General features: G+C 36.7%; 1 protein-coding gene across 1 annotated transcript; it reads right to left on the reverse strand.

Moving 5' to 3' along the window:
* Positions 1 to 230: 230 nt before the first annotated feature.
* Positions 231 to 3,430, reverse strand: LOC139898910 (F-box protein SKP2A-like). The gene is made up of 4 exons (XM_071881708.1): positions 3,129 to 3,430; positions 1,850 to 2,198; positions 1,496 to 1,637; positions 231 to 806 (listed from the first exon to the last, which is right to left on the reverse strand). Exons 1-4 carry the CDS (start codon positions 3,350 to 3,352, stop codon positions 427 to 429), a joined length of 1,095 nt encoding a protein of 364 aa, XP_071737809.1. The 5' UTR covers positions 3,353 to 3,430; the 3' UTR covers positions 231 to 426.
* Between the last annotated feature and the right edge of the window lie 8,187 nt (positions 3,431 to 11,617).

Genomic DNA, 11,617 nt, shown 5'->3' on the forward strand with positions numbered 1-11,617 from the left:
GAAAAATATGTGACCTGTGAGTATCCGCTTTGTATTGCGTGGGTAATTCGTGAAATCTTAACTTTTGTGATCAAAATTAACACAAAGAACTACAAAATAAACCAACCGTTTTGTCAAGACAACCATTACGATTTTCATAGGACAACCATTACCTGAAATGTAGTGGTTCGTACGATACCAAATTTATCCAAATTTATGTGTACACTACTAAATATGTTTTAAAGTTTTATGATATATACATTACAACACCTTTAAACATATTAAGTAAGTAACCACTGAACATAGAATAACCATAAGATAATTTTATCTTCAAGTATAAGAGTCCCAACATCCATTATTATTCACATAAACCAATTCTATACACACGATCCATACCAATTACATAAAAACAGTCAATTCCAACTCTATACACCCGACCGAACCATATCAATGAGCAGGATAAGAAAACCTTGTGACCGAACGATGAAAAGAGGAACACGCACAATGCACCGAGGTTAAGTTCAAACAACCACTTATGATAAGCGAATGCCTACCTGGACACGTGTGAAGTGCAGGGAACGAATCACAAAGTGCTTGAACCGCAGGTGGGGTCAAGGCGGTGCATTGACTTATGTTTAGATTCATAAGTCCTTCTTCTTCTTCTACTTTTTCATATCGGCTTTTAACTGATTCCCAAACAGCACGTTTGTTTTTAACTCGGCTGTGGGCTAACGCATACATTGCTCTGTCTGTAATGTTTTGGCAGTAGTATAATCCAAGAGACTTCAAATGTAAGCAGTTGTTTGCTAAAGCTATCACACTCTCATCTGCAAATTCAAAACGATTATTAGTATAATACGTTCTTATCAGCTTGTTGGAAACATAAACCCAAGTCCTCGTAAGCTTTCATAAACTACTTTAGCCAAATTTAACTTCTTGATTGTGTATATCAAGGTTGCAAAGTCGCTAGTCGGGACTAGTTGGTTAGGACCTAGTAGGGACTAAACAGCCAAGTTGTAGACTAATCGGACATTGATAACTTTGACTTTAACTGTATTTGACCTACGTTGACCGATTATGACCGAATAAATCCGATTTTGAACTAGCAGAACAAAATTGTACTTGACAAAGTTGATCGTATAAATCAACCAAGTCGGGGGCTAGTCGGGTGCTTTTACAACCATGTTTATATCTCAACATACATTTTAGTTTCCTCCAAACCTAAATAAATTGATATTAACTGTGAACAGTTAATATGATGACCAAAGTCAAGCACAGACAGATGATGCCCGTGATGGGGGTACTATTTTGAGCAAATCCAATAACTACTTGTTAAATCATTTACAAAACATATTATAGGTGACTTAAAAGTTCAAAGTTTCTGAAGATTGCAAAAATATAAGAATAAAAGATGGAAAAAGATTTGCTTTACAGATTTTGAACAACTTGTACGTAATATTAACTCGAAACTAGTTATATTTCACCTTCATAAGTCTACTATATGATGAGAACATACCTGTTATAAGAACGCAACCACACAAATCAAGAGAATGAAGATTGGGACACCCATAAGCCAAACTCATGACTCCCTCATCACCAACTTCCTCACACCAACCGAGATTTATCGACTCAAGTTGTCGACAATTATACCCAATAGCCTGCACACACAAACCAATACTTTTAACTTATGGAGGATGATATTTCCACCATCAAAATTGATAAATCCATCACATCTGTGCATTAGGTCTTGTACATTACAAGTACCAAATGCACACACGTGATGGACTTATAAATTTTGATGGTGGAAGTATCAATTCCTTTAACTTATATGAATCAAGATTTGAATAAGACCAATGTAATTACTTTATACCTTCAAGGCCTTGTCAGATGCCGCTCTTGTGCACCCACAAAGATTCAAAATCTTTAATTTTCGACAATAACCACTAAGATACTCAAGAGCACCATCACTAAAAGCCGAGCAGCCACTGATATTAAGCTTAGTAAGATTTGGGCAACCACGAGCCAAAGCATATAGGGACCGATCACTAAGTTTAAAGCTTTTGCTAAGGTCAAGATCCTCTAAATCATTACAGTATTTTGTAATGACCTCGACTGCATAATCATCTAGCTGTGGTTTATCTTGTCGAAGATTCAAAACTCTTAAATTTGTGAATTTAGGAGCAAGAGAAAGTACCATGTTTTTCATGTTGTTTTTGCACCTGCGATTTTAATGAGAAAAGGACATGTAACCAACCACATTATGAAAAAGTAATAACCTAGATTATATTATTCAATAAAGGAAACGAAACAACCACGAGCATACACCTAAATAAAAAGGGAAGAACAAGTCTTACTAAAACATGACCTTTGAAACTGTTACATGGGTGTCAAGTTTTAAAGCCATACCTAAATGAGGTTGACTATAGCTACAAATCTATTTTTAAGTTTCTAACCAGTCGAATATCGGATTGAAAGTTATCACAATTGTATTTAGTTATTACAACACATCAAGCCTTTTGAGTCAGAATAATACTCTGAGATTGACTCAGATACACTTTCAAGTCGAACTCGAGTATCATAAATAATCATAATACTAATCTTGAATAACTTGCAATCCTAATCGAGCCTGTGCCATTTTACATTTTTACCCTTTATGTATATGTACATTAAAATCTAATGAATCTTGAGTCGAGTCAAGTCAACTAATATTAACCTTGAATCCTTAATACAGATATTATAACATTATATTTATATATTCAATAATTCATATGCCAATAATCAAGTTGAGCCGAGCTCAAAGTATCAGTTAATCAATCGAGTCAGCACCAGTTTGAATACAAGGCTCAATCGAGTAAATTTTATAATCAAACCGAGCTCGGCGACTGGATTACAACCTACTTGCAATAGGATTTTCGAAATCATATTTTGTATATTACAAAGTTCACAGGATAATTAAAAAGGAAAAAAGAAAAATTAGTTTCAGCTAAACCCAAACAAACTAAATACTCAGAAAACTAGGCTAAAAATACAGGAATGATATACATCTAAATTCTAATTCTAACTAATATATATAGTAAACGAGTATGAATAAGAAAAGAAAAAAAAGCTGAAATGAAAATGGAAGGATAGATATATAGAAAGAAAGATACCAAGAAAGTGAGAAACGAGTGAGTCCCCAAGAAATAGCATCCCTCCATCCAGTACAAACCCCAGAAGCAACCACAACCGTCCGATCATCCAACAAGCAAACAATTCTCATCAGGAGTTCCATTGGTATATCTTTCCATTCAGTAATCCTACAACTGCCACCACCACAACCACCACCACCACCATACACCATCAACTTATTGAAACTCATATTCAACTCTTTCATCACCTCTATTTCTAATTCTCTTCTGTTTGTTTTTTTCTTCTTGTTCTAATTTTGTTATCTGTCACCACAAATTAAATAAGCCGATGAGAATAAAAGTCAGAAAACAAAAAATAAAGCAACGTAACTGTCAAATAAAGACTTTAATCATATCTTAAGTTGAGTATTAAACTAAATTGCCTAAAATACCCTTAGAAGAATAAATGGTCTGGCCTTGGCGTTTCCTTCCGCAAAGAGAGATGTACGTGTAAACTTATTTACGAGTAATTAATTAGATGAAATGAAATTCACAAGAAATGGTTTATTTTTGCCCTATTAATTCAACTCACTGGTGGTTGTCGTCCTTTCGGTTCGTTTAGTTTTTGTTCCCATAGGCGGAGCTTTATTAGTGCCGGATGGGGCCATCGCCCCTCCAAAACATGGGATTTGTAGCCCTTTGAGTTAAGTTATGGACGCTTGGACTTTTAAGTTAACTAAATCGAAGTTCGTATGAATCAACTACGCCTATCACAACTGACTCATGAAGCAAGTTGTGATTGTTGCGAGACAACTATGCCTACCACAACTGCTCCACGCTACTACTAGTTGTTTCTCATTTTCTTAGACTTATCCTAACGCGGCGTTAGTCACCTGATGTGGCTGTATTTGACGGTGATTGACGCCGTTAACCCGCGTCAGATTTTAACGCCTAACGGCGTTAGTTGGATGTTTGACTCCTGCAACTATTAGCGTGAAATCAGACATGCTCCAATCACATATTTTTTTCATTTTATATTTATTATTTAATTTATTTTTTTCCCACCCAATTTCCAATCAGATTTTACCACCTCATCTTTCAAATATTTGACACAAAAACTTGACATTTTGGGTTAACGAGGGTCAAGTACACTCACAGTCAAAAACACCATTTTTCACCAAAAAGTGCACAATCTGACTCTAACATCACAGTCAGGGTTGGAAACAGTCTTATGTTCGTGAATCCCCACGTTTTGGTTGTGAGTATGTGTTGTAGGTTTTCTTTATTTGTATCACTCTAATTTTGTTCAGTTATAAGTTTGATTTTATTAGGTGATACTCAATATTAGATAGTTTGCATTAGCGCTTTTTAAATATGAACCTCATCGATTTCATGTTGTATCTTTGGTGTGGAGGCATTTTCTATTTTGTAAACGTTTTGGTTTATACTATGAAAGTTACGCAGTATCATTTATTCTGTAAAAATAAAATAAATAAATAAATTATTATTTTATTTTATCTTAATTGTGGTTAGAATTAGAAGGACGAAAGAAATTGGGTTGATTTTGTCAAAACCGGATTTTAGATCACGAGAGATAGAGAAAGGGGTTTTGGGAGAAGGGGAAACGTTACGAAATGAAAGAAACAGGCAACACGTGCCAAAAGTCCAAAACGTTCATGTAACAAATGGATGGTTGTGTGCACTTGGATTAGATTGTGGGCCCTCCTATAGTCCTCATGAGGTTTTTTCCATTTTATTCCCTTCTTTCTTTCATTTTTATCTTCTTTTTTTTAATATATAGTTTTTTATTATTTATTATTTATTCTATTCTATTTTTTTCATTTATAATAATTCTCTAATTTTGCATTATGCTTAGTGGAACGTGTTTGTAGGATTAATATGTCAAATTCGGGATTAAAAAAATTAATATATTTGGTCAATAAAAAAAATTTAATAAATAACTAGAAACATCTTCATTTGACTATAAAAAAGATAAAAGGACCAAAAGAACATACTTTAAGGCTGTGTTTCCAAAGTTTTATTTTGGGAAGAAAAGGAATGAAGTGATAAGAAAATTTAAAAGTTTAGTGTTCCTGAGTTTTAAGTTGGAGAGAAATGAAATGAAGAGAAGTGATGATTTAGTGCAATTTTTCTTCATATGCTTCCTTCCAAATTAGAAAGATCCAACTCCCCTCCCCTTCATTCCCCTTCATCTCAATTCATTTCTTTTTTAAAACAACTCTAGAACACAACCTAAGGGTCATAACCAACATCAAGCGATTGCAACTAAACACACACAAAATGGCAAACCACCTACAAGTCTCAAGGGACATAACAAACTCTAAACGACCAACTAAAACAAGCATAATACAAAACCTAAAAAGAAGTAGCAAAATTACGCATACATGGAATAAAAAACAGCAGCACAACACTAAAATCCATATACCAAATCACACAACACCGAAGTAAGCTAACAGTTCAATCCTCGTGACAACGTTCATAATAACATCGAGCTTATCCGCTCCTAGGCTTCCCATCTTACTCTTTGATCCCGATTTAATGATTTTGCCTCCAACCTAGGTGAAACCAATGGATTTCTTCGACCTAAAGGAAATGAATAATCTGAAGCTGAAATAGACGGCGAAATGGCCAACTTAACCATCTTAACCTCCCGCTAACTTGCTTCTTGCCTATAAGGTTTATAATTATGTGTATCTCTATTGAATTGATCGACCCCGTATATATACACGAGTTTGTACGTTATATGCCTAACTAGCTCCCTGATATTCAGGAATTACAAATCTTTTATAATTCTATCTAATATGTTGACATATTCTAAATATGGATAATATATCTCGCCTACTAATGTACAGCTAATAGCCCCCCGCAGTCGAAACGGGAGGTAAACGGACGTTGAGGCTGTCTCGAAATTCATCAAAGAGGACAAACGGCAAGCCTTTTGTGAATATATCTGCAACTTGATGTCGTGAGGGAACGTGTAAAACGCGGACCTGACCACATGCAACCTTTTCTCGAACAAAGTTAATGTCTAGCTCAATGTGTTTTGTCCGCTGATGTTGAATGAGGTTGTTAGACAAGAATATAGGACTCACATTATCACAATATACAATGGTAGCTTTGTGTATTGGTCGATGTAGCTCAAGTAGAAGATTCCGCAACCAACAGAATTCAGAGACAACATTGGCAACACCACGATATTCGGCTTCAGCACTTGAACGTGAGAGAGTGGGTTGCCGTTTAGAAGACCATGATATAAGGTTGTCACCAAGATAGACACAGTACCCAGACGTGGAACTCCGAGGGTCCAGACACCCAGCCCAATCAGCATCCGTGTATGAGACCAGATGACATGTAGAGGATCGAGACATGTGTAGTCCATGATGTAAAGTACCTTGGATATACCGTATGATTCGTTTGAGTGCATTCATGTGAGAATCATAAGGAGCATGCATATGTAGACAAACTTGTTGTACCGCATAAGATATATCTGGTCTAGTGAAAGTTAAGTATTGTAAGGCGCCTGCGAGACTTCTAAAGAATGATGGATCATGATATGGGTTGCCAGTACGTGACCCTTGTTTAGACTTAGTGTCGACGGGTGTTTTGGCAGGCTTACAAGACGACATACCCACACGTTCCACAATTTCTAGCGCATATTTGGATTGATTAAGAAACAATCCATCCTTGGTGTGTTGCACCGAAACACCCAAGAAGCAACTTAATTTGCCCAAGTCTTTCAAGAAGCAACTTAATTTGCCCAAGTCTTTCATTGCGAATTCGGTAAACAAATGTTTCATGATTGTGAGTCGCAAATTTTCTGAGGAGGTGGTTAAGATAATATCGTCGACATAGAGAAGTAAGTAGGCAGTGTCTCGTCCATTCTTGTAGATGAAAAGAGAATGATCACACTTACTGTGGGTGAATCCAAGAGTAGCTACAAAATCAGTAAATCTTTGGTACCATGCCCGTGGTGCTTATTTGAGGCCGTATAATGATTTCTTTAAATGACAAACATAATCGGGGTGTAGTGGGTCTCGAAAGCCCATTGGTTGATACATAAACACTGTCTCATTCAAATGACCATGCAGAAACGCGTTTTTAACATCCAATTGACGGATATCCCATTTATTTTCGAGAGCTAAACTGAGGACCACCCGAATCGTTGTTGGCTTTACCACGGGACTAAAGGTTTCGGTGCAGTCAATTCCAACCTGTTGAGACCTGCTATCACCAACCAAACGAGCTTTATATCGCTCAAAAGAACCATCAGAACATAATTTATGTTTAAATATCCACATAGAACGTATAACATGCATATCATTAGTACGAGGTACAAGTTCCCAAGTCTCATTTTTAATAAGAGCACGAAACTCATCCGTCATTGCACGCTTCCAATGATGATCATTTAGAGCCTCTCGTGGATTACGAGGAATTGGAGAAGGGGTGTTAGTGGCGTTAAGATTAAACGGGGTTTTTGGTTTTCGAATGCCGGTCCATCGCACGAGTAGTCATGGTACGTGCAGGTGGCGGAGGAGTATGGACGGGAGCCTGAGGTGTGTCGACAACAGGTGGTAAGGAAGTGGAGTGTTGGGTTGGACTTGGCGTGGTTTGTTGGATTGGGCTGTAAGGTGGTGTACACAATGAAGTAGACTGTTGGGTCGAAGGTATGGATTGGGCCGAAGGAATGGATCGACTAGTAGAGCTAGGAGACGGGTGGGCTGAATTTTGCGAGGGTGTGGAGACATGTTCTGTGGACTTGGCCGAATCTGTAGAGTGGGTCGGAGTAGTGGATTGGGCCGGTGTATCAGGTGGATTGTAGGTAGGTACTGTTGGGTTAGCAAGAAGAAGAATGGCCATAGGATAATGTAGAAACTCATATGTGTCGGACTGTAGAGGTTGTGATTTGGAGAACGGAAATATATTTTCATTAAAGAGGACATGGCGAGAAAGAACGATTTTTTGAGATCGAGTGTCGTAGCATATGTAGCCACGATGGGTGGTAGGATAACCAAGGAACACACATGGAGTAGAACGGGGTTGAAGTTTGTTGATGATGGTAGCGGGAATGAGAGGGTAGCATAGGCATCCAAATACATGAAGATTATCATATTTGGGTTGACGTTTGTAAAGTATGTGTGTCGGAGTAAGATAGTTAAATAATTTGGTGGGAAGGATGTTAAGTAAGTAGGTAGCCATGGAGAGAGCGTGGTGCCAGAAGTTGGGTGGGGTCGAAGAGTGGGATAGAACAGTTCGTAGGATATTGTTACTTGCACGGATTTTACGTTCTGCCTTTCCATTTTGTGGAGAAGTATGGGGACAGGAGAACCAAAAGGCTATACCATGTTGTAAACAGAAGGTATGAAAGGCTGAGTTGTTATATTCTGTCCCGTTATTACATTGAATTGTTTTAATATTTAGAGAAAATTGTGTCTGGATATATGTATGAAAGGTCTTGAATATGTCGACCACTTGGGATTTGCGTGCAATGGGAAAAGTCCATAAAAAATTCGAGAAATCATCTAAGAAAAAAACATAATACTTGTGTCCTGCAGAACTAAGAATTGGTGGAGTCCAAATATCTGTGTGAATAATTTCGAATGGAGACATAGTAGTGGATGTTGAATCATAAAATGGCAGTTTTATATGTTTTCCAAGAATGCAAAACTCACAAAATGATGAGTTTTTATTACATGACTTGTCGATAAACTTATTTTTACCAAGACATCGTAAAATATTTGCGCCGGGATGACCAAGACGCCCATGCCAAATATCTGAAGAAAAAGTAGCAAATGAAGTTGGAGACTTGAGTTGTTGAAGAGCGGAAGGGTTGAATGGGTAAAGGTCCCCCGTGCTATTACATCTCATGAGGAGAACGCATGTCCTGAAATCCTAAATAAAAAAACCAAACGGATCAAATGATATAGTAAGATAATTATCGATGGTTAAACGACGGACGGAAAGTAAGTTTTTGATTAGGTGAGGTGCATGCATGATGTGCAAAACGTGGTATATGAATTGTTGTATGAAATAGTATGGAAAAATACAGATTAAAGATTGCTACACACTAACAGGCAGTGTACCCGATCGTGTAGTAGTATAGTAAATGGTAAAATCCGTGTATCGTTCCAAAGACAATATCTAAGTCAAATTAGGATTATAAACTAAATTGTGATTAACTAATAAAATTACAATTACAAGATATTTTGGTTTTCCCTTTTACGATGGGCGAATCAAGTGATGAATAAGATTAAAAGACAATATTTTTGGTATTTTAAGTTTATGAAAGTAAAAGATAGTTTTGATATCAAATTAAGAAAATATGCTCATCTAGACTTTTTACCCTTAATGTTGAATGTTATTTAGGATTAAGATCGGATTGATTGGTTATGCACGAGAACTAATTAATTGATTCACCAAGAGTAGTCTTGCGCAAACACTCAAACGAGATTACATGACGCAAGTGATGTTCTTGCCATCTAAGACCTCCTATTTGTAATCAACTAATTCAACTAGTTTGAAGACTTAAATGATGATCAAGTCAATGGTGTGTTGTACATGATCCACTCCTATATCAACTAAAGGTTTAACTTAGTTCATTCCATTGGTCCGGTTAAATGCTCAATTCACTCAACCCAAATAATTAACTAAGTGTTATAATAAGATCCCTATAAACGTCACTAGATAAGGCAAATCACTAACACATGTTAATTAATGGAACTAGGTAGTTGAAAGTGTGTATAACAGATTATAAGGAATTGGTCATTCTACTAGACAATTACACATACTAATTAAGCTATTCCAAAGTATCTACAAGAGTCGTTCTTACATTCTTATGTAAATTAACCATTTGAACTCAACTTATCCCTTTTGGTAAAAGACGGATAAACACATGTCACTAGGTGTAAATCAATACATTAACTTAACAAGATGATGTTTCTTAATCAAATGAACATATCAACTAGTTGAATCGAAAGGATTAAACTTAACAAGAATGGTTCTTGTATTCAAACATCAAACTATCGTGCATAATAACAATCAATCAATAGTAAACATTCAACATTACGGTTATTTATCTAGATGAACATAAAATGGACTAGCCAACAATCATGCTTGAAAACTTAAACAAAACAGTAACAAAGATAGAATTCATTGTAAATACAAGATTGACCTTTTAGGAGTAATCTTGGATGAAGCTCTTGAATGATCCTTGATTCTTCAATGATTTGAGTGCTTAGATGCACTTTGATAAGCCCAAGAATTACTATGATTCGTATGTTTTAGTCTCTGAACAGAAAGGAAACTGGTGCTCATGAAATGAAGCTGGAAATGGAATTAAATTAGCTGAAAAGTGGTTGAAAAGTACTGTGCGCGGTGCGCACAGTAAGGGTGCGCTGAGCGCACTCTTCACCTACTCCACTTTTTCTTTACAGCTCGACATCGCATGTTCAAATCTGCTTTTCTGGTAAAAGTGCGTGTAGGGGTGCGCTGAGCGCACTACTGTGCGAGGTGCGCACTAGGCTTGGCGCACTTCGGTTTTGGCCAAGAATTCTTCTGATCAAAATTATGCATTGTGCGCTGAGCGCACCCTTTGTGGTAGGGTGCACTGAGCGCACCCTTATGTCTTTGGATTTCTGGTCTTGGTTTCGATCTCTGAGCTGTATCATACATAATCTTCCATATTTCTTCAAGTTTACAATGATTCTAGACTATATTACAATAATATGAAATACAAACGGAATTACTATGTTTACATACGAAATAAACAACGATAGGACGTGATATTATGACTAAAGATATGACTAATTTGAGTAATATCAAAATCCCCCATACTTAACTCTTGCTTGTCCTCAAGCAAGTCTTTTTCTAATCATTCGTATACAAAACACAAACATAAATGAATCACACACATGATTTGAAGTACATATTACACGAATCACACGAATTACGTAAAACACACTCAAAATCACGCTATATGAAACCCATAAAACACAAATGGAATACACACTCACACTTTTATGAACACATATTTACACAATTGGAATACACACTCGTTGAGGTACACACACAATTTATGAAACACACGCACTCATTTGGATTATCTGGGAGAGACGAACTTCGGTGAAAGTTCTTTAAAAGTTTGGATCGTTAGGGAAAATTGGATCTTTGAGAAAACGTTTTTAAGATTTTGAAAATGTCAATGCTAGTTTTTAAACTAGACACGTTTTCCGATTTTAACCTCAAATTCCGGTTGAGGGTAACTGAAAACCGAAGTCTCAGTCAGCGATTAGCAAGCTATCCGCCCCCATGATTGTAGTATCATGGAACTCTTAACCGGGCGCCCCTTGACGCGATATAAATATCGGTCCTGCATGTCAATTTGTACAATTTAGATCAAGGGTTAAAACTGCGAAGACTGAGCTATAGCGCGGGACAGATCCTGCTCCAGCTTATATACCGTAATCGGTTTTACACTGGATAGCTCCTTGGATTTACCCTACCAAGTTTATTTT

This window comes from Rutidosis leptorrhynchoides, chromosome 3 (assembly GCF_046630445.1).
Source record: "Rutidosis leptorrhynchoides isolate AG116_Rl617_1_P2 chromosome 3, CSIRO_AGI_Rlap_v1, whole genome shotgun sequence".
NCBI lineage: Eukaryota > Viridiplantae > Streptophyta > Magnoliopsida > Asterales > Asteraceae > Rutidosis > Rutidosis leptorrhynchoides.

Excerpts from the sequence above, each read along its gene's own strand:
- LOC139898910 (XM_071881708.1), bottom strand. The coding sequence starts at position 3,352 with ATGAAAGAGTTGAATATGAGTTTCAATAAGTTGATGGTGTATGGTGGT. Across the intron at positions 2,199-3,128 it reads ACTCGTTTCTCACTTTCTTG|GTGCAAAAACAACATGAAAA; the intron begins GTATCTTTCTTT and ends TTAAAATCGCAG. Across the intron at positions 807-1,495 it reads TGGTTGCGTTCTTATAACAG|ATGAGAGTGTGATAGCTTTA; the intron begins GTATGTTCTCAT and ends TTGAATTTGCAG.